The sequence below is a fragment of the Brassica napus genome, chromosome A5 (genome assembly GCF_020379485.1).
Source record: "Brassica napus cultivar Da-Ae chromosome A5, Da-Ae, whole genome shotgun sequence".
NCBI lineage: Eukaryota > Viridiplantae > Streptophyta > Magnoliopsida > Brassicales > Brassicaceae > Brassica > Brassica napus.
In genome coordinates this window covers 13,422,491-13,449,013 of record NC_063438.1, presented here as the reverse complement: position 1 = coordinate 13,449,013, position 26,523 = coordinate 13,422,491, and the positions used below count along the sequence as shown (strand labels likewise).

Here is a 26,523-nt window from a genome sequence, read left to right as displayed (position 1 = left end):
TTGACCCAATGAACTGCATTCCCGAAAAGAGAGTATGATAGCAACTTGTAGAAACTATAGTCTTCAGAGACTCCATTTAGCATGATGCTAGATGCAAGATCCTCGAACCTCTCAAGACGTTCCATATGATGTCCATGAGGAAGACCATGAAAAGGGTAATGACCCACAAGAGTGTAGTACATAGGTTTCAGCTCAAAGTCATTCCTCTGGAATGGTGGAGGTCTAATCGCTGTGGCATAGAACTTATCAGTCTTGTTATAATCTGCAAGTGTTCTATGTCGAACAGCTTCATCTTTCCCAGCATTCTCAACAGCAACAATTTCATCAGGGATTACAGCCCAATGTGCATCAATCTTCAGTCCAGCCTCGTTCCTTGCATGGCCCATTTGGTTGACCATGTTTCATGTAAGGTGTTGATCGGCACTAGTGTGGTGTCGTTCGATGCTCCCTCTCGTGTGTTGTCGATCGGCACTTGTTTCTTGGCCTTACGGTTCGTGTGTTCTAAATCAGCTAGCTTCTATTTTGAAAGATCCAAAATCTCCTTTTATTTGTTGCTTATGGTACTGCATTTTGCATGCACCTAAACACACAAGAAAATATAGTAAGTAACGGTTTTAAAGAATATGTGAGTTCATGGATTTCTAAACATGTTTCACATGTTTAATCTATGTTTTGCTAAAAGCCAAACAAAGGATAAGTCTGAAAAGTTGATATATCATGGTTTAAAAGATTTTAACCATGATATAGTTTTACTTTAGTGTATATATTATATGTTTGGAGTTGATTTTAGAGTCTTTACAGGTTTGAGTACGTTTTAGAGTACTTCGGAGATTTTGGAAAGATCTTGGATCATCAAGAGAAGTGAAGTTGAAAACTAAGCCAGAGTCGAGATTTGGTATGGTGTTTATCAACACCAACTTTGGTGTCGGTTGACACCCTTACTTACAAAGTAGGCGAACACAAGTTTAATGAAGTTTTAAAAATCGTAACTTTGGCCTAGAATTTTCCAATATTTATAAAGAAGTCGTAATTTTTGACGCTTTTATTGATAATGATTTGCAATCTATTACATCATAAGAAGAATACGACAAGATAAAAATGAAAACTAACACGCTAGCAATGCCAAACTAGTCTTGTTTTCGAAATAAGATATCTTTAACGAAAACAAGACACAAATTCTCATAGTGTAGATAAGTCTTCTTCTTCAATTGTCTTTATCAATTTTATGTTTTGAGTTAGCTTTAGTTAAGCTGTTTTTGACCAAATTTGAAGTGCAAATTACAAACCATATTTTTATCACCGCAGAGATCTAGATCTGAATAGATGGGCCTAGATGGAGACGGATGCAAGATTTTCTTATTACTCCTCAGATATGAATCTGAATTTCAGGAACTCATTTTCTTCTTAATCCTGAGATTTGGATCTCTATTTCAGGAACTCATTTTCTTCTTAATCTTGAGAACGTGATTTGGAGAGAACCACTGTTTAGTCTAACCTTTATTTAAGATTTGGAAACACGAGTCAGAATCATTCAGAGAATGTTTCAAACTAAAAAAATCATAAATATTAACGAAATTAGTTGGTGTTGGAAAACTTAAATAAAGTGTTACGGATTAAAAATTCATAACAAATATCATTCATTTTTCCTTTTTGGGTTTGAATCATAAGAAACTGAATAATTTTGTATAGGAACAAGAAGAGAGTCCCCTAGCAGAGGCACATTCTTCTGCGTCACTCAAAAAGTGCTCAGACTATTGTTAGTATTGTGCACCCTGACACATGAGATAAGCCCCTTGAAAATTCCGAAAACTATCCGTTGATACTTTAACGGTTACTTCCTCATTTGTATTATTTTCCACCCAAAACTCAAAACCAAGAATAACTCTTTCATTCTCCTCTCGAATTTTTCTTATTGGTATAGGAATTCAGTGATTTTAATGGAATTGTAGCTAAAAGTATTTTGGTGGAATTTAATTGAATTCTTTAAAAGCTAAAATTGATTTTAGTGGCTTTGCTTGGACTATATTTTGATTTATAGGATGGAATTAACTGGAATTCTTTGTTCTTTACATCATTTTTTTTTTTTTTTTTTTTTTTTTGACGTCAAAAGGCCATTCTATTACTCAAACTTGAGGTGGTCTGGGTAACCAAACCGGAATAGAACAACCAATAAAAAGTAACTCCCTATGGAAGGATCTTGCAGTCTTAGCTAAAAAATCTGAAATCTGATTGCGCGCCCGTGGAACATGAATGATGCTGAAGTCCGGAAAGCATATCTGTAATGTCTCTATTCTCTCCAATTCTGTCGCAAAGCTTGGCCAATCTTGAGGGTCCTTTAACATTGCAATCAGCTCCTTGCAGTCTGTCCCAAAGTTCTGGCATGTTGAATGTTGAAGCATATTTTCCATCGCCCACCGCAGTGCTTCTACTTCCGAATGCAAAGCTGATTCACGTCGAGTGAAATTCTTTGTTCCCATAAGTTGAATATTCCCAACACTGTCCATCCATACCCAGCCGCATCCGCTAAAGTGAGCAGAAGATGTCCAAGATCCATCTAGCAAGCATATATTACCCAAACGTATGACTTGGGCTATCCCAGGGATATTAGCTTGAACCACTGGTTGTAACACTAGTTGCACCGCTTCATTAGCATCAAACCATGCATGACATTCACTCTCTGCGTGTCGAACTAGCTCCAATGGATCTCTATCTATTCCTCTGAAGAGTTTGTCATTTCTAGCCTTCCAAATGTACCATAATATCCAGGGATAAGGATCCCTGTCTCTTTCTGGCTCGATGATGCTATTCTTCCTCCAAAACAGATAATCCATATTTGTGTAGACACTTGATACCGGAAATATATCAGGGCTAGTTGGAGTCGATGATAATGACCAGACTTGAAGAGCTGGCGGACATTCAAAAAATGCATGGGTCACAGTTTCCTCTAATTCTCCGCATCTTGGACAGTAATTGTCACACCTCATATTGCGTCTTGTCAAGTTCCTCGTTACAGCCACATGACCAGTCAACAATTGCCATATAAGATGACATATCTTCTTTGGCGCCTCTACCTTCCAAGCAAAGGCTTGGAGCTTTGTGATGCTCGGCTCTATAACTTCTTTCTCCGCTGCTGGTTTTAATACATTCTGTGCCACCCAATAACCAGATTTAACCGTATATTGGCCATTCTTTGTGTAGTTCCAGCAGAAAGTATCTCGGCGATGAGTCGAGCTTATGGCTAAACTCCTTATGAGAGGTATGTCCTCAGGGATGACGTAACTCTCCAATAGACCAATATTCCATTCCTTCGATACTTGATCAATAAGATCGCTGACTCGCATATTAGGGTGCATGACTGGCGCTATGGAGTTAGCTGGTCTCGCGGGGGTCGTTGGAATCCACGGATCTCCCCACACCTTAACTTCATATCCGGAATGAATTTTCTGTCTGATCCCTAGTAGTAACAATTTCCTGGCTGCAATAATGCTCGTCCACACATAGGATGGGTTGTTAGCAGTATCCACTCTTAGTGGAGAGCTCAATCTATAGTATCTTCCCTTCAAAACCCGTGCAACTAGGGAATCAGGGAACTGAAGTAGCCTCCATAATTGTTTAGCCAACAGGGCCAGATTGAACTCATGGATCATACGGAAACCAATTCCACCCTCCTCTCTTGGTAAACAAACTTTCTCCCACTTCGCCCAGTGTATCCCTCTCTTTGGTGGATTTGAACTCCACCAGAACTGTGCAATGGCACTGGCAAGATTTTCACAAATCTCTAATGGGAGCAGAAAAGTAGACATAACGTACGTCGGTAGGGCAAGCAAAATGGATTTAATCAACACTTCCTTTCCACCTTTTGAGAGCCATCTGCCTGTCCATCCATTCACTCTATGCATCAACTTATCTTTCAGAAATGCAAAAAGTTTGCACTTAGATCCACTTATGTCTTCTGGGATACCAAGGTAAGTTCCCATTCCTCCTTCATTCTGTATTCCAAGCACATCTTTAAGCTGTTGTCTAGTAGCCGCATTAATCCGCTTACCAAAGAGTAAGGAAGATTTATCAAAATTAATACATTGTCCAGAGGCTTTGCCATATCTCCTGACTACTTTCATTACTTCTTCACATTCACGGGGCTCCGCCTTACAGAAGAAAAGGCTATCATCAGCAAAGAGAAGGTGAGATACCGACGGACACGCGCGTGTAACGCGCATCCCTGTTATCTTCCCTTGGTTCTCTGCATAATTGAGAAGGCTAACGAGCGCTTCCGTGCATAGAATAAAAATGAAAGGAGACAAAGGATCTCCTTGACGTAATCCTCGCCCTGGAACAATATTTCCTCTTGGCTCACCATTCATAAGGACCTTATATTTCACCGACGTAATACAACGCATTATCCAGGCAATCCATATCTCTGAGAACCCCATTTTGCGCATGACAGCTTCAATAAATGACCATTCCATCCTATCATACGCCTTACTCATATCTGTCTTGATAGCCATCCTTTTACTACGTCCACTAGGTTTAGTTCTTTACATCATTAGTTGACATCTTCTGTTACAGTTTATAACATTTGACATTGTCGGGAAAAAACAACGTACAATTTATAATGATCTAACATCTAACATCAAGAGACTCCATGTTACAAAAAAAAACATCAAGAGAATCCAAAATTTTTGAAGGATATAATGATCTATAAATAAAGTAGAAGACTTGCTCGACAATGTATAAAACTGAGTGCTTGCCGATGTGGTTGTGTGAAATACGAACACACTCAGCTGTTTCACACGTCTTAGTGAGTCCAGAGAAACTCTGGATTCTGTTGTGACTCAGATTTAGGCAAGAGATAAGTGCATTGCCTCGAATCCTTAGGAAAAACACAGAGACTTTATAAGCAAAAGAATTCAAATGTAAAGTGAAATCCTCTATTATTGGATTGGGTATGTATTATATTGAATCTGAAATCCATTAACATCCATTGTTATTCAGTATCCATTGAATTTTATTAGAATTTGGTTTCAGTGGAACTGGATGTAATTTTCAATATCCATTGGTGAAACCAATCCTATTCAACTATAAATCCACTGAGTTGATGTCTATTGATTGGTTACAAAGCTATGCCACATCGTACCAAAATAGGAGGCAATGCACTTATCTCTTGATTCTGTTGTGACTCATAACACCGTACCACAATAGGAAGATTAAGACTACAGGTTATATAATATATATAATGTCATTTGATTGGTGACAAAGCTATGCCAGGTCTGGAAGGTTCAAGTTGTGGTACGGTGTTATGACTAGGAGGAGGTTGGTGGAATGAATCAAACTCTTGGGGATTCAAATCCACACTACTACAGAATGTGAGAGAAGCTGCAGGTAAGGCGATGGAGCTCTGCAAGGCTGCTGTGGTTGAAGCATCCTGGTGTACTACTACTAGGTAACATAAAGCATCCTTTGGAAGGTTATTTTTAAAAATATTTCCGTGGAAGCTTTTGTAGCGGCGTCTGCTTTAGGACGAAATATAGCCCAAGGAAGCAATGTGGAATCAACACATCAGGAACACATGCAGCGGTATAGTGTTGTGATCGTCAAACACATGACCAACCTTGTTGAAACATTCAGAAAGAAGTCAAGCAGAAACAAGAACTCCATTAGATCCTCCTATCCGAGACTTGGACAGTTGGATAGTGACGGACAAAGTATGTTAAAGAACAGATCAGGGAGTTGAAGAAAGCATAAAGAACTGTCGAGAACATGAAGAAACAGGGAAAACAAGTCCAATAATAAACAGAGAAGATCTTCTTGATCAAGTCTCAGGATCCGGAGACGGCTGTGCCAACGACAGAGGAGTAATGGCTGCGAAGATGCCGTTTCTGTCAAGTCCTCCACCCCCTCGGGACGAGGCTACAAGGGCTGCCACAAGACCTGAGTTTCCCACCAGAGTGGCCTGTGTGTAGTTGTAGTTTGCACGTACGTCGTGGAAGCCGTCATTCTTGTCAGGTCCAGCGACCATTGCACCTTCAATCGTGTTTGGATTCTCGTTACTGCTCTCCTTCCACTTCCAACCTCCTTCGCAAGTCACTTTCTTGTTCTTGGGGATCGAAGCTCCCCTGTGATGTACATGTTTTGGATATTTCTTCCCAAACCCCACAACGTAACTAATATTCTGTGGGTTCTTGCCTAGTATGTAGTCAACCTGCGGGAAGAAGAACACACACAAACGCTTGATCATATTATAATGGTTGTAACGTTTTCTTTGTGATTTCAATACCTGAGATGTTGAAAAGTCACGTAGGACCTGAGTTTTGAAGAAACTTGGGCCACAGTACCATCCAGGAGTATCAGACGCATCCAGGTAGTCGCTGTAGAGGGTTGCGAGGAAAGCTGCATTCGCAGCATATTGGAGAGGCTCTGGTTCGCCATGGTTCAGCAGGATCAAACCACCTGTAGATATGAAAGCAGACATACCCTCAATACTATGATCAAAACATGATCCTAACTAAATCACAAGTCACGTAATCCTTTTCAATATATTGAGCACGAGCTACAAGACCAAAAAATCTCACTATCCAATTGTTTCACAAGTTTACACTAGAAAGACTGATGCAGTTTCAAAATCTGAGACAGCTAACTAACTCTTCTTACCTTTTGTTCTGTTAAATTTGGTGTAGTCAGGCAAGTACGAGCACATTACTATGCTGGTTTGTTCGTGAAAGGTTTTCAACATGTCTTCATAAGGAAAGGGAGGGCTGAGGAACAGCCTCAGCCGAGTCAAGAGCAACTGAAAAAAAAAAGAACACAAACAAACAAACAAAAACAGAATGTAAGCAAGCAAGCAAGCTGTTGGAATAAAAACATAACTAAGAAGCCTCATGTACCTGTGTCCCAGCAAGCTTGTTGTCCCACCCGAAGACACCATAATGAGGGCCGCGCGAGAAGGCACCGGCACGGTTCGCTAATTCGTGACTGGTTACCTTCGCAAGATAGGTGTTATCTCCCGTGGCATAATACATCCATGCTCCTCCCCATATGAGGTCATCCCAGTGCTCTGAGCTTTTCATTTTGGAACTCATAGCCTCAGCGAACGAGTACATCGATTTGGCACTGCGAACAAGTGTTGCAGAGTACTCGACTTGGTCTCTGAACACGACGGATGCGGAGGCGAGGGCAGCTGCCATCTCTGCAGCTAGATGCGGACAGTTAGTGTGACACACAGTGAAGTCCCTTTTGTAATTAATGTCCTCTGGCCTCATCCAGCAGTAGTTGTCATTAGGGATTTTGCTTTGTCCACTCATTCCTATCTGGAAAACGAATACAAACGTTTAGGACTGAACTCAATGAGTATGCGCAACTCAAGGAATGAAAATAACTTTTAACCTGCGACACCATGTCAGATATTGTATCAGAACTGCTACTGAAAGTCTTGAGGAAATAATCACTTCCCCATTTTATGAGTCCTTTGACGTGGTTGAGTTCTCCAGAAACGTCATATTTTGAGCCATATTCAATGACACTCCAGCTCAACATTGTCATCGAGAAAGACATAGTGAAGCTGGACTTGATAGAACCTCCAGCATCATAATATCCTCCTGCCAAATTAGGGTAAAGGCTCCCACCATCATTCAAACAAGAATCTCCCCGCCAAGACACGTTATTCCACTCTGGGAGTTTTCCGGCTGGAACATCAAAAACATTTAAAAAGAAGAAGTTTAGTAACATTTTTAGTAGCTAGTAATGAATTTAAAATATCAGAACTGATTAGCTTACATATTTGGGCATTGAAAAACTTCAATGCCAATGGAATAGCAATGATGCTATTGTCTTTCGTTCGTGGTGGAACGTTGTGGTCGTGAGGAAGAGTCTTCGACAGTGTTATCGCGATGATGCAAGACACACCCGAGAGTCCTCCAAGCCATAGAAGTAATTTTATGTTGCTTGCGAGGCAAGCAACAGAAAATTTCTTCTTTTTCTTGGCGGAAGTTGGTTTGAGAACCCAACTTTCCTTCATTTCCAGAGAAGGCTGTGTCAGTGGCGTCAGCTCTAGTTCCTCAATCTCCTTCGTTGTCCTATGATTCATCTGAAAGAGAGAGAGAGAGAGAGAGAGAGAGAGAGGTGTTAGTTGTGGTTGTTCTATCAAACACACGAAGCGGAAGTTGTGGCTCATTCATCTCACAAACTGAAGAATATACTAATTTGGACCAACAAACCACATTATATATCAACATAAATACCTGCTCTGAAGATAGTAAAGGATCTTGTCCCTGAGAAGAAGATTGCTGTACTGGCGGCATGTTGATATGCTACAGAAGATGGTATAATTCAGCTCAATACATTCAATAGGAATGTGAGTTTTTACAGATTTGAAAAAGGAAATCTTACTTTTGACGAGCTCGATTGCATAGGGGAACCTACAGATCCATCATTTGCATTCTGTTGACAATCTTTCGAGTTCATGTCTCCTCCATACATGGACGAAGTGCTCATATTTCCTTGACCTTGAACCTGAGCCAAGATCTGTTATTGTTGTTGCTGCTGCGAAGGCGAGAGCTGAAATTGACTTTGGTTTTGAAGGAACGCTTTCTGAACCTGAGGGCCTAAACCTGGTCGGATTGTCTCGATGCTCTCCTGTAACATTTGTCAAGAAACCTGATGAAAAACCTCGGCTTAACAGATAAATCCTACAAAAGAATGTCAGTGACTTACAGTTAATGGCCATCAAGAGCACCTAAACTCATACATTTACGAGCCATCGGATTATAAGACCGTCTCGTCTAAATCAGCGATTTCTGAATGAGACTTTCACCAATAGACGATAATAGAGACAGTGAACTGAACACATGTAGTGGCTTTCCATAATTAGAAACTCTTTTTTAAATATTCTAGTAACAAATATCAACACTTTAAACATAAAATAAAATTTGAATACATGAATACTTAAAGTTATTAAAATGTTGAATGTTAGGATATGACGATAGATATCTGTAGTGTTGAGACTTGAGATATTCTAATATAGCCTTTACTGATTTAGTATTATAATATAACTAATATAACCTTTATATAGCTTGTTTTTATTAAAAAGAAAACTGTTTTCTTTAATTATTATTTAAGGCTTTCAGGAAAATTATTGGTATCATCCAAACACATTTTTTTTGAGTTAACAAAGTATTTTGGCTAAGCCATTTAAAAAACAAATGTCCAAAAAATAGTTAAAGCATTAATGATATAAGGCCCTGATTATTCAGATCAGATTTGGTTAAGTTCTTTCGATCCCAGTATTTTAGTCTGTCCTAGAAGAAGATACTAAAATTTTGATGTTTGTAAAAAGAGGGATCAAATAAGTAACACTACACTTAACTAAAACACACACTGTTTAGTTCCTGTGACACAAATATTTTTCGCAGTTTGATCATTTTTCCCCCTAGATTGATAATGGTTTAGTTTAAGTTAAGCCAAGATAAATAAGTAAGGTCTAATTGATATTGACAATTTGACAACTTTGAACGGTTCGTAATAGTTAATCGTGTGGTTGTGATTAACAAAGTATCATTTCACAAAGAAGAGAGTCTTTAGATTTATGTTTACATATAGAAGAAAGTTGCAAAAGGAACATTTTTGTTTGTTGCTAGTAATGGTGTGGTTTACATTTGAAGTATTTATCTTTTCGTCTTCATCTTACATTACCATGTGTCTTTTACCTCCAATAATCTTTCATTTCGCTTTTATTTTACCAACTCTTTTTGTTTTCTTTTCTGTTCTCTGTGCACATCTCATTGTCATCTTCGATAATTGTTATTTCTTGTTCGTTTGATACCTAGGTACAAGGTTTATAGGTTTACAAACTTGATGATGATTGACTACTGAAATCATAGTTCATAACCCCATATCCAATAACCATATGAGCTATCTTAATCAAAGCTTGTCAATCTAGATCTTTCGAATTACAAGAACATATATACCATTAGTTATACTCGGATAGTGGCTGCTTAGCAAAGCGAATTTGAATTTTGAGAGAGATAGATAGGGAGATTTTAAGTGAAACCTATCCCACATTAATTAATGATCTTATAGAAAAAAAATAATAAGTATATTGAGAAAATTGCTAATAATTTGCAATTCATATAGACTATATTTAATTATTTATATTAATTTTTTCATATCCATTGTTTATTCATTTATATATTTTATTAAATTTAAAATGTTCATATAAAATTTACAAATTCACATAAATATAGTGATAGCCAAATCAACCCTGTGAATTTAATTAATATTTACAAATTTTGGAAAATTTTCTCTCAGATTTAGGTCATATTTTAATAAAAAAAAATATTTAAAAACACTAAAATCTATTATACCTTTTAAGTAGTTTTCTTATGATTGAATAATATATACATGATTTAAACTAGAATTTATAAACCACAAAAGAAATCCTACATTATTTTAAAACAAAAAATCATAAAACGAACATCACTAAATACCGTTTGAATTTCTAAATACGCAAACCAAAAATTCCATTTAAGATCTTCTTCTTTCTTTTAAAAATTTGGTATGCATATACATTGTTTTTAGGGGGCGACTGGTTTTCCCGCTACCACCCGCAAATGCAGCTTTTGCGGTTGGTAGCGGTTTTCGGCGGTTTGCAACAATCTTTCAAATCGTTCTAAACCGCTTCAAAACGCTCTGAATCTCACAAATTCAAAAGCTGGCTCCAGTTAGCGTTTGCGGTTGCGGGTGGTTGCGGGATGGTAAAATTTTTTTCTTTTTTTTAAACAATATACAAAAGTAAAAATATTTAATAAAAAATTTAAAATTGAATTTATGAAAATATTAAAATATATCTATTATATTTTAATTAATATTATAAAATCTTATAATAAAAACAATTTCAATAAATTTTCAAAAATTAAAATTATAACTTTCTAAATATAAATTTTATATTTGTTATACTTTTATGATTTTTGATATTTTATAATTATATTAAATATAAATATTGTTAATTTATTATTTGACTGTTACCGCATTTGGTAGTTAACCAGTCATAAGTCACCCGTAAACGCACTAATTTTTAACCGTAGTACCAGTCGTACAAATCTCTTAAAACCGCTAGAAACCGCAACCGTCTGCATCCACAAACTCCCGGAACCGCAACCGCTGCGTTTGAACCAGTCAGACCCTTAATCATGTGTTAAACATCAGTATCTCTGTAAGTCAGTGTAAAATTACACTCTACATTTTTTTTAAACGTCTATTAAATAAATAAACTGTTTTAACATTAAAATTTTTTTTTATGTATTTGTTAATTTATAATAATTTATATTTTCAAGAGAACCAAGGGATACTAACTAGCACATAGACTAGTACAGTAAGAGAAAGCTAAAGTATTAGATATCTTTAAGTACAAGATAGTATCAGATACTCTAGTTTTTTATTCCTCACCGTCGGTCAATCATTGTGTTCGAAAGAGTCCGATAATCTCTCTTTTCTTTCTTCAAACCATTCAAATTCTCTAGATTATTGTAGAGGTTTTTAATTCTGAATTTGGCGTGTATTATGAAAGTTTATTTAGATTGATATAAATCCACTGAAAATTGCTAAGCATGCGAAACCTTGGTGCACAAGGTCACTTAAAAATGAACCACAAATTCTAAGAGATACATATACAGTAAAAATATAAGAAAAAAAAAGGTTTTGTATAAGAATGTCTTGGGATTAAGTCGGAATAATGTTTTATGTCTGCAAAGTAGAAAGCTGACAAAAGTCAAGTTGGCATGCCGGTTTGTATTCTTCTTTTCTAATTTTATGTGCAAACTTGCGTTCAAACCCAACGAAAATGATCGCATTGTTTATATCTTTTAGCAAACAAATAGTAGAAAGCTGACAGTATTTAATCATTAATATTTTCTTTATTTCTTATTTGTCAAAAAGGGATTTTAATTTCTAAATTACTTTCAAAGTTGGCTAACTAACATTGGTCTCTAGAGTGAGTTAACAAATATGATTAACTAGTCCTCAAGTGACATTATCTTAAAAAACTTCGCCGATAAAAAAAACCATTTTTTTTTTTTGAAGATAAAAAAACCATTTATTTAAAGTAATGAATATGGATCTTACATGAATACTAATTTAAAAGAAAACTACTACAATACATGCGTAACGTTTCAATTTTATATAAATCTTTTAATGCATTTGGTTTTGAGGTAATGTAAATGTACATTTCTTTTGTCAAACAAGTACATTTGTTTTTACAAAAAAAACAAGTACATATCTTTGTTTTTCTTTTTTTGACAGATCTTTCTTCTTTTGCTAAAATAAGTACAGATCTTTTTTTATTTCAACTACTAGCCAACAATATCATCTAGAAAATGGTATGTAACGAACCGTAATTGTGCTATTATACCATATTGTTAAAATATATAGCCTAGTTTGAAGCTAGATGATATAGAATGTCTTAGAAAAACTCAATTGTCCCCCTGTGATTTTTAGTAAACTAAGCTATGTAAACTTAGCGAGAATAAAAGGAAATAAAATCATTACACGCACGTTATTGCATTTTTTTTTTACTGTAGTGGAGTTGGCAAAGTAGCTAGAGTGTTTTGTGTGTGAGGGAAATATCAAAGATGGGTTTTTGCTAAACGAGATTTTCTGATATCCAAATCTTTTAATTACAAATCCGAACTTTTCGCTCTGATTTAATTCTTATTTTAATAAAGATTACTTCTAAATACAATACAAAATTAATTATGAAGTTATTTATGTATGATTGAATAATATATGATTTGAATTGGAATTTATAAATCACAGAATAGTAACACATATTTTAAAATAAATTTTAAAATCATAAAAAGAACAGTACTAAGTTTTGTTTGAATTTTAAAATCTATTAATATAGGCAAACCAAAAATTTCATTTAAGATCTTCATCTTCTTTTTTTGATAGAGTTTTCTATGTGTCTAATATTAATCTAATTTCAGTAATGTGATATACATCAGTATAATCAAATACCTAAGCCAAACATTTATATCCATTAATATCTAATACTCCCTCTGTTCCTTATAGATACATTTTTTAGGAAAAAAAATTGTTTCAAAAATATACATTTTTTACATTTTCAAAACATTAATTAATGAAAAATTGTTCTATTCAAAAAATACAATTGTGTTTAATAAAATCTCATTGGTTGGGAATAGTTAATTATGAAAAACAATGTATTGAAAAATATAATTTTAAATATTTTCTTAATAAGTGTGAAAAACTATAACATAGATCTTTTCAGAACGGAGAGAGTATTATCTAAAAATGAATTACCCTAATATATTTTGTATCTAAAATAATTTAAACTATCTGAACAACCTTGATATTTGTTTTTAACAACTATAGTTATTTATTCATAAAATGTGAAATTACATAAACTCCAAACAGAATCAAGAAAACAATGAAATACATAATTAATAAAAGGAACAACAATACATATAAAAATATCAAGGTTGTTAAAATATCGTAAGAGATCGAGTGTGAATAATCATAAGAAAACTGACAGAGTTAATTTGTTTGAAGCTGGATGACATACAGATTAACAACCTCGATATTTTTATCTGGGAGTACATCTTATTTTATTTAAAACTTGAAATATTCGATATTTTTACTGTAATAATCCAAATTATCCACCTTTTGTACTTTTACGAGACATTGTATTTTTCATAATTTTATCGTTTGATACTTTGATTGTTCGTTGCATTAGAACCTCAGTTGGGTCAAAGCATGACGTGTTTCTTTCGCTATCCAAGTTTTTCAATATTAAATATATTCATGATAAGTCTAAGGTTTTGGAACAAAAAGGTATGAAGCAAAAAAACTCAAATATTTTTAAAAACAATCGATTTCTGTTAAACGTGAAGAACGAATACTAACTAGCACAGGAAGAGACGGCTAAAGTTATACAGATTCTTGGTCTACCGGGGAGAGATGATTACCATACACATTCCAGAACAAAAAGAAGCATCAGATTCTCTTGAAGTGAAAAAAGGTATCAGATACTAATTCTTCATTTTGTCACCATCGAACACTCTTTGAGTTCAAAACATGTATCAGATACTCTGGTACCCCACGGTCCCCACCGTCTGACGATCTCACTTCTCTTTCTTCGAACCCAGGTTTATTTTAGAGAGTAATGCATTCAAGTTTTTCAAATTATTTTTGGATTTTTAATTTGTATAAATTATGAGAAAATTATCTAGATTGTTATTTATTCACTGAAATATTATTAGACTTACTCTCATTAAACTCACATATTGCTTGAATAGGTCCTAAAATATATTTAAAAAAGCCATCTAAATTTATTCTATTACATTTGATGCCCCCATTATATTCTATAGTTAAGAAAAACAAAATTAAATCTGATTTAATAATTATGTGCAGATCAAAAGCAAACTCGACACAGACAAAAATTCTCTTTGTATACAGTTTCTGATTGACAACGGAAGTGTTGAATTCTTTTTTTCTGAAGTGATAATTCTAAATAAGTCAGTTACAAAAAAAAAAGATAATTCTAAATAAGTCGTTTTGTCAAAGAATAAACAAATTTTCTTTGGTTATGGTTTTTTTTCATAGCTCATAGATAAGTAGTGCAAGGCTGCAAGCTATCAATTTGTTGACAGAATATTCTTTACATAATTATCAAATCCCAAGAAACTACGAGAAAAAAGCTGTCTTGTTTCAGTTTGCAAAGCTCTACAATACTTGGAGTTTAGTACGTGGAGTCAAAAATCTTATATAAATTTTGGTCAGTTTCAAAAAAAAAAAAAAAAAAAATATATATATATATATATATATATATAATAAACAGGTCCAAATCATGGCTAAGAATAAGATAAAAAGGACCAACATAATAAATACGAAAAATAGTCTGATTGGTAGAGAAGGGAGCTGACGTGGCGGATCTTTGGTCAAAATCGAAATTAGGGCTTAATGCGATCCTACGCGGCGAGATTGACCGGAAAGGCTATGGTTTCATCACCCCCAATGATGGCGGCGCGTGGAGCATTTTTGTTCATCAGTCTTCAATAAGAAGCATATTTAGCTCCCGTGAAAACGATGAAACAAAACTTGAGAGTTCGGGTGGAGAAGGTTCCTGTTACTGGTGCGGATGCTTCTGCTCCTCCGTTATCATTGCTAATCGCAACCAATCGTTCTTTCTAGTCTTTAGAAACTTCGTCTGGTTTATGATTACTGTTTGAAACCTGCTTATGAATCTCCATATGAATCTTTTCTACCTTCTAATAGTGTGAACCCTTTTCCTATGTAGCGGAATCTGTGAAACGTTACCTCTAACCTTTGAGAAAGTTGGGAACATAGCAGAGACAAAAAAAATCTCTTATACTGATCATGAAGCTAGTGTCTTTATGCCATTTGGAAAGAAAGAAACCCAAGGCTGCATCCCGTGACTTACTTATCTACTTGGATCCGGGGTTCCTCTTCATTTGGATTGATTCTTTTGTGAAATTTATGCAGAACATGTTGTTCTGAGTCAGTTAAGCGCTATAATCCTGTGGGAACTATATGATTGTAATGATGTTGTAATATTTAGTTAAAAAAAAAAAAGAAACTTGGGAACAACCAAATTCAATTATACTTAAATCACATCTTGGTTTGGTTCAGGGGCACGGATTATTAGATAACTAGACTAAATAATTGATTCTTAAGAATGCAAAATAGTTTTAATAGTGTAAACCAACTCTCCATGTATATCATGCTAAATTTTGTATTTCTCCACTACATTTGTTACAGAAACTACTTGTTGAAAGACCATCTGAAATATACTAGAGCTTTCTTTATGAAATATTACGGAAATAAATACACATTATTTAACATTTAGTAATTAAATGAATAAACCATTGTTCTAATTAAGAATAGAAGTAAGAAGTCTTTTAAAATTGCTAAGCATTCGAAAAACTTGGTGCACAACCTTATAGTTAACCACAAATACTATAAGATACATATACAATGATAATGTAAGAAAACAAATTTTTGTTATAGGAATATGTTGGGATTAAGTGGAAGGGATGTTCTGTCTGCAGTATTTAATCATTGATATTTCGTTGTTACTTATTCGTCAAAAAGGGATTTTATTATTTTAAAATTACTTTCAAAATGTAATGTTATTCAAATATTAATGACTTCTATTTTTCTTTCTCAAATATAGTGTTATTGAATATACCATTTATGTGAAAGCATTCATTTGTATAATCTACAGTTATTCATTTAACAATTTATAAAAACTAAATCAAATTCATTGTTGTTGAAAGATAAACAATTATGAAAAGACAAAACTATAAAAAGGATTTGATGCGAGCGTTTCATCATTTTTCAAAAATAGAACTCACCACCCCCTATAGCTGTTATTTGAAAAACTCAAAATTTTATATAAAAAAATTAGCCAAAGAAAACTACGTTCCACATCCCCAAATGCTGACCCCACTAACGTTTCTCCAAAACCAGAATCTACACTAGCAAATTGCCCTATGAATCTCAACGATGTCTCCACACTTTTTTCTCACATGCATGTAATTTATGTAAAGCTTCTAACGCCTTTATCGATTCCTTATCAGGATTCACAATATTTTTTTTATTGAGCTTTAGATTATGTCTAAATTAATGGCGGTCTGGAAACATCAATATTTGAGTGTCCAACAAAGTGACGTCGTCCTACTGGCTAATTTTGTCTACACTGGAGCTTTTGTGAGATTCAAAGATTCACAAGTACAAATACTCAGGGTCCAAGTAATCTTTATCTAGCAGCTTTGCTATTATGCCTTATCTACGGTTAGAGTTCGCAACCACGTTTTCTCATTCAATGCACCTTTTATCTCTTCAAAGGCGGTGCATCTTAAGCTATAAAAAGTTGAGCTTTCATCCCTAAACATCATCCTCATTCTTTACAAATCCTAATAACCCTTGAAAGTTATCTGATTTTTAACTTAATATTGATGTTTGTTGTTTGTGTAGAAATTTGTGCTTGAACCAGCAATGCAAACCCGTGCTATGATCGATCCGTCGTGCTAGGACAAGAACTAGAAAGACTCTTGCTTTCCCGTAATTTGACATAATCAATAAATTCAACTCTAACACAGGTTTGTTAATCCTATTATTGTACTTTTGTTTTTGAGGATTCAAAGATTTACACTTTCTATGGTTCTTATTTAGATTGGATGTGTAAAAGGTGTGGGAAGAACCTCTTTGTTTGGTTTTGCGAAGAAATTCAGAGAAGCTCCATCTCTCGGTGAAGAACTAAACAGAACATTGAGCAATCGTCTGATTACATCAACGACAGGTTGATAGACCTTGGAGAGTGTATAAAAGGATGAGAAAGTGCGGGAACGTTGAAGAGAAGAGAGGAGAAACAGAGGATTGAAAGACTCTAAATGAATAAGAGTGTTTGCAGTTATAATTGTTGCAACTATAAATACTTTATGCCTTTGTTATTTTTGGAGTTTATCGAGTTGTAAACATTGAGAGTGAGAGAGACGATTGTAAGACGTTGTGATTAGCTCGTGAGAGGATCACTACTTACAATTGTTGAGTATTGATAAGAAATCTACTTTGGATCTTATCAAATTGGTGCCAGTGTCGTTGTGATCGAACTAGCATCGCAATGGGAAACGACTTGGAAGATCAATTTAGGAGTAGATGAGCTGAACTATTGCGTGGCAGAAGATCTTTTTATTTCTCTGAAATCTCTTGAACATTCGGTTCAGGATGCTCTATATCTTCATCCATCACATCATTTTCATGATCCCTTTCACGATTATCATTCAATTTTATACCTTCCATATTTTGAAACAACAAAATATTCAACAAACATAAGACTAAGTCAATCCCAATAGATTCAGGTTAAGATGTTGAAAAGATTTAAGAAAGTACCATGCTCTAAACACTAACATATAAATCATACATCAAGTCAAACATGTAATTCCATCGTACACGATTTAAGTAAAGTTCCAAACACTGATATATCAGGATTTTAATGAGTTTTGACCTTGATATAAACCTTATATTTAGAGTCTTAACTATTTTTTTGGAGTCGTTTTAGAGTATTTACATGTCTAGGTACGTGTTGGAGTACTTTGGATATTCTGGAACTATTTAGAGCTTAAAGAGAAATGATGCTGAAAAGACCAAGTTGAACTGATATGCGTTTAATTGTGTTGATCGATACTCTCATTGGTGTCGGTCGACACCTATCTTTACAAGTTAAATCGATGCGAGTTTAATGAGTTTCAAGAAATTGCAGTTTGGTCTAAAAGTTTCCAGTATTTACTAAAGTGTGTAAGTCGTATTTTAGACCTAATCAACAAAAACACACACATTAGAGAAACACAAAAGAAGAGATCCTACATCCTAGACAGAACCAGAAAACTCAGATTCAAACTTAAAAATCACCCAAACATAGAAGAATTAGAGAATACATAAATTATTACCAGCGAAAATGATTTTCTAACCAAACTCATACGAAGAAGCCGGGTTTTCGGGGAGATTTACCTGGAAAATGCGATAGAAAGAGATGAAAAAGTTGTATGCAAGAAAAAAAAAGCTAATGGAGAATCCGTGAGTCAACTCACCTTGGACCGCTTTTGACATAGAATAAAAATGGTAAAAGTCAACTAAACCAAAATTTAAATTGAGATAAGATTAAGACCAATCAAGAATTTACGAATTAGGTCATTCTAACCAGTTGAAAATCTAGATACAGATAAACAATACATATGCAAAGGAGTAAATGAAATTATCTGGAAAAAGGTGAATTTTTAAAGATATAACTAGATTTTGACTCGCGCTTTGAAAGCGCGGGTTTGGTGGATTATAAACAAAACACACTTTGATATAGATTAGTATTTTGGATTGTTGTACATTATTATTATTATGTTATAAAATTGTATTATATCGAAGAAGGATATTTGTTTAACTTAATTAGTTTATTTGAAATTTTGTGTGTATACTTTTATGCAACTTTCTATTAGGTATAGGCATTTATCTGAACCCAAAAACCGAACCAAAACTGATCTTGAAATACATATTCAGTTTGAGTCCAGATCCAATACAAAGTACGTATTGGATATATTTTTGGACCCGCGGATCTCGGCATCCAAGTCCTATTTTAGACCTAATCGGCTACCCAAAGTACCCTATTTTGTGTATATTAGGTATACTTTTAAGTTGAAAAAGTGATACTATCAAAAGTTTACTTATATATTTCGGGTATTCGAATAAATTTTTTTTTAATCTGATCTTTGGTTCATATTTCGGGTAAAAAATTTGGGTCATTAAAGGTATTTGAATATTTTTAAGTATTTGTTTAATTTTCGAAAAAATTCGTGTTTTAGGTATTTTTGAATTTTTGGATACTCTGAATCTTTCTGGGTCCTAAATATCCAAACTGACTCAGGCCCGTCATGTACCCAAAAATTATAGTTATTTGAATTATGGTTCTGAACCGATCCAGACCCAAAAAGAACTAATCTGAATTCTAAAATTTTCAAACACCTAGCTGGTGTAAATATCTAGGACCCAAAAAGAATCGATTCATACCCGGTCGGAGGATCTAAATACTAAAGCTTACTCTTTCTTATTATATTTTGTGTGCATTTTATAAAAGCTACATTTATTAAGTTGATGAGATTTTAGATTTACTTGGCACATTTTTCTAATTTAATATTGCAATCCCAACAATAATCTAAGAACATTATACAAAACCTTCTACTTGTCCACGATGTTTGATATAATTTGTTTTTAGTAGTGTTGATATTGGTATAGCATTAATGGTAGATGTTATAAGTTGTAGATTTTTTTTTTTTGTCACTTGTAAGTTGTAGATCCTATGCGTAGGTTTGGAAACATATTATTATGTAGATAAGATAAATGGGTCCCAAAATTTTAGAATTAAAGGAAATGTTACAATATATTATAAATATTAGAAAATATTATTTGGTTGCTTAGTTATAATATTTGATTATATATAATAGATTGGACTAAAAAGAAAATGTGCAACAAAAATCCTTCACTTTTAATAGTATAGATAGGCATACAATTTTGTTTTATTCGGTTAAATCACTTTGGGTAATTAGGTTTTTGGTTAGTTTGTTTGACCACACTTACGAATTGAACTAGAAAATTTCGGTTCAATCTTCTGTTATTTTATATTCTAAAATTATGGTAAATTTAACCTTTTTTTTTTGTTCCAGTTAAATTTATGTTTAAACTGATTTTTTTTTATTTAAAGTTGATTATTTTCAATTAATTTTGGTTAGTTCAGTTCATTTTCTCGGTTTGTTTGCGTAATTTTGATCAGAATCAGATTAATTTTGTTTTTGCCTAACCGAAACAACCGACGGGACCGACTACTAAACTGAACAGACTTATAACCGGTTCTGAATTGAGAAGCAGACAATTTGGGTTCAGTTCGGCTGGGTATGGTATATATAGATCCCAACGCTAGGATAACGAAACGATGAAGAAGAAAAAGAGATGATCATCCAATACATTACTGTGTAAACCTCACAGTTTCATCAGAATCGTTGAAATGAAGAGTATACATAAAATAAACTTCGAGAAAATCACTTAACAGAATCGTTGAAACAACCTTAGAATCAATGAAGAGTATAATTTACAGGTGAAATGAAGAGTATAGATCCAGCAAACTCTTTTCTCATATTTATGTTCAATAAAGTCCCAACATTCTAAGTTCCATTACATGACTCTGGTCAAGGTCAGGAACATTCTTGCAGTCTCGGTCTTCCACTATATACTCCTGATACAGAAAGACAATGTTGTATATCAAGGAAACCAATCACAGTAAGTAAATAAAAAAGAGAAAAATCTGCACCTTTGTGAGTTCTTGTTTGGCAAGAACATGGTAGTGCCGCTCATTGATCCTTTGACCACATATAATTGCGATGAAGAACCCATAAAGTAGTCCTACCAAGACAATGGCCAAAACTGCAACATAAAATAGACTCATTGGATATTGAGAGCCATATCTCAAAGATGATGGTAGAAAGCGAGAAGAGGTGTTACCAGCTAATGTGTAGAAGCCATAAGGATGTTCCTCATAACCGAACATCTCACGTAGTTCTTCACCGTAGAACTTGTAAACCAGTAACCCCAAGAACGCTACAACCTGTTGAGAGATGAAGACTTTATTCATCAATATAAATTCATTGACTTAACTTCACACAGGTATCATCATCCAAATCCAAATATACATAAGGGATCTCATGTGTCGGTTTATGAATGCAACATTAAACAACAGATTTGGTCAAAACGAGAGTCAAGAAGCAGATAAACAAGGTAAAAGAAAGTGTATTCTAGTCTAGATAGGAGAACAAGTAGTGTACCATCTGGACAGTGATGAAAATGAAAGCATGATCTCTAGCAACGAGGAGCTGAAATCTCAATCTCAACCACCATCTATCAGGAGGCACATTGGCTCGGAGTTTGAACACAGCTCTACACTCTGTACAATGCGAAAACGCAAAACCTTCCTGAAACATAAACCAGCATTCAGAACAGACAAAAAAAAGAAGAAACTTGATAGCAACTAGTATATACCTTGGTGGAGCGCCAGTTGTCGAGACAAGATCTGTGAACGTACTTCTGAGTACCTTTACAATTGCACGGACCAATCAGATCTTCCCCTGCAAATGCAACCATTTACAACAAGAATCAAAGTCGTTTTCAGTTATGAGATCAAGAAAGCCTTGTTCATACCTCCAACGTCTAGGCAAATTCGACATTGGGGTTGATCTACAGCAACGAGATGCGTAGTTTCGTCATCGTCATCGTCATCACCACTCTCAGCTATCTCTACAACACGATCACCCCTTTCCGCTGCTACGATTTCGTTGGTGGATGTGGATTCGTCGAATAGAATCTCTTCTTCGTTCCTCCGGTCATCATCACTAGGCACTAACTGCATCTCTTGAACATTCTAAAATATCTTGAAATCAACAAAATTCTCAATCAGAAAACTCGATCTAGGGTAATTCTCAAAGGAAGCTTACACGAATTCAACCAATTCTCGATGATTTTCTTCGAAGCCAAGCATTGCTTGTAGTTCGCTCAGCCTTTGCTTGGTGAACTATAGCTGCGAATCAGAGTGTTGGTAAGGATTTATTTGATTGTCTCGATCAATTCATCACTATGTGTTAAATACAGAGCCGACGACGAAGATCTTTGAGCTTTGAGAGAGATGAAAAGATGATGAAAGGAGATTTGATTGAGATCAGAAAAGAAAAGTCTGAGGGGCGAAACTGGAATTTAAAAATATGTCGATCTGTTAGTGACACGTGGATTAGTAAACCGATCGGTTGGAAGAACAGATCGAATTTAGAAAAAGTAGCCGATCGGTATTTAGCAATAATCCGTATTGAAACTAAAAACCGAGAATCCCGGTTTGTTCGATCCTGTTTACTCCGGTCTACCGATTCATGAGATTTGAGAGCAACTGATTGGGATTGGAAAAGAAAAGTCTGAGCGCAAAACTAGAATTAAAAAACACGTGGATTAGTTTAAACCGATTGATTGGGATGGACCGAACCAAGAAGCGATCGAATTTACAAGTCGCCGATCGAAACTGTATTGAAACCGAAACCGGAAACCGACAATCTCGGTTCGGTTTACTTCCGAACGCCAGGACTACTGAGATTGTGAGTTTTCAAATTAAGCAAACATGGGTGGTACATTTGTTGGTCCATACAATTTTCTTTTGTTTGCTTATAAATTTATGGGGACCTGTGTGCCATTTTTATTATGTAATTTATTATTTAGATCTTTCATTATATTCCAGATATGGAGAGTTGAGTTTGACTGCAGTAGACTCCTTGAAACGTAATATTTACATCTCTTTTATTGATGTTTAGTTTCATTCCTTGATAATGCAGATGGTTCACCAGGATGGTTCTGTTGTTCAGATCTTTGGCTTCTTGTGGGAGAATGGAGTTCAAGGGCTCATCAACATATGGCCAAAACCCACTGCCATCACTTGGAAGATTATCTTTTGCTACGGAGCATTTAAGGCTGCTCTTCAGCTTCTTCTTCCTGGTAAAAGAGTTGAAGGCCCAGTTTCTCCAACGGGAAACCGACCAGTTTACAAGGTTCGACAGATGGCTCTACTTAAGTATCAGTTAGCCTTGTGTGTGATGCAAATAAACAACTGTGTGGTTCTGTTCTTGTAGGACAATGGTTTGGCTGCCTATTTTGTGACACTAGCCACCTATCTTGGTCTTTAGTGGTTAGCAATGTTTAATTCTTTCGAATGCTTTATGTTGGATTACGTTTTGACAGTATTTATGCTTTACGTATATGAGTTAAGTTGCATTTTGCTATTCAGGTTCGGGATATTCAACCCTGCGATTGTCTACGATCACTTGGGTGCAATATTTTCGGCACTGATATTCGGATGCTTCATATTTTGTGTTCTGTTATACGTAAAAGTAAGTGTGTCTACTAATGAAGAGTTTGTTTATTTTTAATGTTTTTAAAACTCTGTCTTTTTGTCTTGTACCAGGGTCATGTTGCACCTTCATCAAGTGATTCTGGTTCATGTGGTAACCTGATTATCGACTTCTATTGGGTGAGTTATTCCTGCTGATCATAAAGTATTCAATAGTTATCATAACAGTCATAGATGAGAACTTATCTCACTCTTTGCGTCCAGATTATCATTATCACAATCCAATTTGTGGCAACTTATTCTCAATGTATCCTTTGCGTTGGGCTTTGCAGGTCATGGAGTTATACCCTCGAATTGGTAAGAACTTTGACATCAAGGTTTTTACTAATTGCAGATTTGGTATGATGTCTTGGCTGTTCTTGCCGTCACCTACTGCATTAAGCAGGTACTTTTAGATATATTCCCACTTTGTTACGACATAACCTGGATGTTTCTTTGAGTCCTTATTTGATCAAAGAGCCTCACCCTTCTAATATGTGGTCCCTATACTTTTACTTTTCTAAATGGGAGAGTATCTGATTCAATGCTTGTGAACACCATTCTAATGCTTGTGTATGTCACGAAATTTTTCGGGTGGGAAGCTGGTTACTGGAACAGCATGGATATCGCACATGACCGAGGTACGCGTCTGGTACATATATCAAAATTACATCACCAGGAACAAAATTTGCTGCACTATTTGGCCATAATATCCTTGCGGGTTTTGTTTATATGGTGCAGAAGAAAATGATTCAGATTTTTCAGCTTTATAATTGGTCATTTTTCCATACTTTATAATTGTTGATTTTCAGCTGGCTTCTACATTTGCTGGGGCTGTCTAGTGTGGTTGCCTTCTATTTATACATCTCCAGGCATGTACCTTGTGAATCACCCAGTCCAACTTGGAACTCAGGTGCAAAATATTTGAACTTCATAGATGAATATAGAAGGAATAGGTACATTAGAAATAATACCCTGTATGTTACAAATGAAAAAAGTCTTAAAGATACCACTTTCATGGGAAAGAAAAAACAATTCAGGTTTTCTAAGGTAGTTCTAGAAATTGCCTTTTAAGTCTGGTGATTGAAATACTTGGTTATCTTTCATTACAGTTGGAATAAGAGAGTTACAATTTAAACATATGTTTAAGTCGTTGCGTACTATGGCTCAAGATTATATATTTCAGATATCAGTCTATGCAGTAGCATGACTCTATTAGTGATACGCTATCGATGGTACAATAGGTGGGACATCTATGCGTATTTCTATCTCTTAGACTTCATAATCTCCTTCACTGGTTTGCAGTTGGCAATATACATTCTGGTGGCGGGGATTCTCTGCATTTACATAAACTATGACTGCGATAGACAAAGGCAAGAGTTCAGGAGGACAAACGGGGAATGCTCGGTTTGGGGCAAAGCCCATCAAAGGTACAATCATAATACACTCTTATGAAGTTAGATTACTCCTTTTTCCAAGTCGTAACCTTTTTCTATGTGTATGAACAATTTTTATTCTCTCGGTTTGTTGCAGATTGTGGCGACATATAAGACAACAGCTAGTGAAACTAAAACCAGTCTTCTCTTAACCTCTGGATGGTGAGTTTACACTATTTTATGCTATTACAACAATCAATATTACATGTTGTACATCAGATCAAATGTATTTTGATGGTGCAGGTGGGGATTGGCTAGACATTTTCATTATGTTCCTGAGATTAAGTTCTTTCTTCTGGACCGTACCTGCTCTCTTTAGTAACGTAAAATTTTCTCCATTTCCATCTCTTTGGTCTGTTTTATAATCTTTTGTTGCAAGAGATGCATTAAAGACTATTGTTTGAACCAGTTCTTGCCATACTTCTACGTCATATACCTCACGATTCTTCTCTTTGATCGAGCCAAGAGACACGATGACCGATGCCGATCAAAGTAAGCCACCAAACCTGAATTTTTTTTTTTTGTCATATGATATATATATGCATTCTATTAATTCTCACTCTCGATTTGTTACATCTTTTTTTTTGTAAAAGGTATGAGAAATATTGGAAGTTGTACTGCGAAAAAGTGCGATACAGGATTGTTCCTGGTAGTCTCTGTTGTCTTTTCTGTTTTTGTTTCGTTCATAATGACTGGAACTTCTGAGAGACTCAAAACTACTTCTTAGACTATTCATGATTGCCTTCATAATTATGTATTAAACCTTTCAAAACAATTCAAAATTTGCAGGTTCTTTCTTATTCATCTAGATGTAACAAGCCAGTTTGTGATATAAGTGATTTTTCAGTTCTCTTGAATTTTATTCAAAATTTATATCATGTTCATATAGGGACTTCAAAAACCAACATAGCAGTTGGTCATATTGTGCAAAGAGAACAACAAATACATCATTTCACACCTCTTTTGTGTGGGTTTTTGTATGTTTTTTTCTTTCTTAAATTGTTCATGATAACTTTCCTAAATATATATCAATCATTCCAAAAAAACTCGAATTTTGCATGTTGTTCCTAATAAATCTGTTTTTGTAGTTAAATGTTGATACTAAATCACACAAACATGGAGTGGTATGATACGTACCAATGTAGTAAGCCAACTTTGTTTTATAACCATTCGAAGCTTCTAGATGTGGTTTTTGTATGAAATTCTATTTTATCAGACTATTCATGATAGCGTTCCTGATTGTCTGCTAAACCTTCAAAAACAATTCAAAATTTGTAGGTTCTTCCTGATTTTTCTAGCGTTAAACAAAATATATGACATGTTATTAGTTTGATATTCCGTTATTGCTATTTGAATAAATTATAAGAAACTTTAAGAACATATTTCAAATTTAAACTTAGACTCATAATTTTGTAAAAGTAAAGAATAATTTTATAATTTTAAAATTTCAAAATAAAACCATATTTTTGCGTGTTTAGATCACAAAGTTTTGATGTAATACTATGATATCATTTATATTTTTAAATATAAGACTATAATAATTACCAAAAATATATCTTATTGTTGCGGATAAAAAGGATATATTTTATTGTTATAACAAAATTT

General features: G+C 34.7%; 2 protein-coding genes, 1 long non-coding RNA gene and 1 pseudogene across 6 annotated transcripts; 2 read left to right on the top strand and 2 right to left on the bottom strand.

The window, feature by feature from the left end:
- Positions 1–5,496: 5,496 nt before the first annotated feature.
- Positions 5,497–8,622, bottom strand: LOC106363731 (endoglucanase 25-like). Its single transcript, XM_048781029.1, has 7 exons — positions 8,383–8,622; positions 7,771–8,303; positions 7,381–7,679; positions 6,882–7,304; positions 6,649–6,784; positions 6,275–6,447; positions 5,497–6,199 (listed from the first exon to the last, which is right to left on the bottom strand). Exons 2-7 carry the CDS (start codon positions 8,165–8,167, stop codon positions 5,810–5,812), a joined length of 1,818 nt encoding a protein of 605 aa, XP_048636986.1. The 5' UTR covers positions 8,168–8,303; positions 8,383–8,622; the 3' UTR covers positions 5,497–5,809.
- A 6,221-nt stretch (positions 8,623–14,843) lies between these two features.
- Positions 14,844–17,605, top strand: LOC125609552. Its single transcript, XR_007339773.1, has 2 exons — positions 14,844–17,126; positions 17,200–17,605. It is a non-coding gene; the product is annotated as an uncharacterized LOC125609552 (long non-coding RNA).
- A 2,901-nt stretch (positions 17,606–20,506) lies between these two features.
- LOC106368829 (E3 ubiquitin-protein ligase MARCHF2) lies at positions 20,507–22,286 on the bottom strand. 4 transcript variants are annotated; one of them, XM_013808884.3, is made up of 7 exons: positions 22,053–22,286; positions 21,760–21,979; positions 21,601–21,686; positions 21,387–21,533; positions 21,067–21,169; positions 20,876–20,988; positions 20,507–20,800 (listed from the first exon to the last, which is right to left on the bottom strand). In XM_013808884.3, the coding sequence occupies exons 2-7, from the start codon at positions 21,965–21,967 to the stop codon at positions 20,711–20,713; spliced, it is 747 nt and encodes a 248-aa protein (XP_013664338.1). In that variant the 5' UTR covers positions 21,968–21,979; positions 22,053–22,286; the 3' UTR covers positions 20,507–20,710. The 4 variants fall into 4 exon arrangements, with proteins under 4 accessions (XP_013664338.1, XP_022575167.1, XP_013664337.1 ...); XM_022719446.2 differs by having other exon boundaries at positions 21,760–21,969; positions 22,053–22,270; XM_013808883.3 differs by having other exon boundaries at positions 22,064–22,270.
- Positions 22,287–22,467: 181 nt separating this feature from the next.
- On the top strand, positions 22,468–25,769 carry LOC106363733 (annotated as a pseudogene).
- The last annotated feature ends 754 nt before the right edge of the window (positions 25,770–26,523 follow it).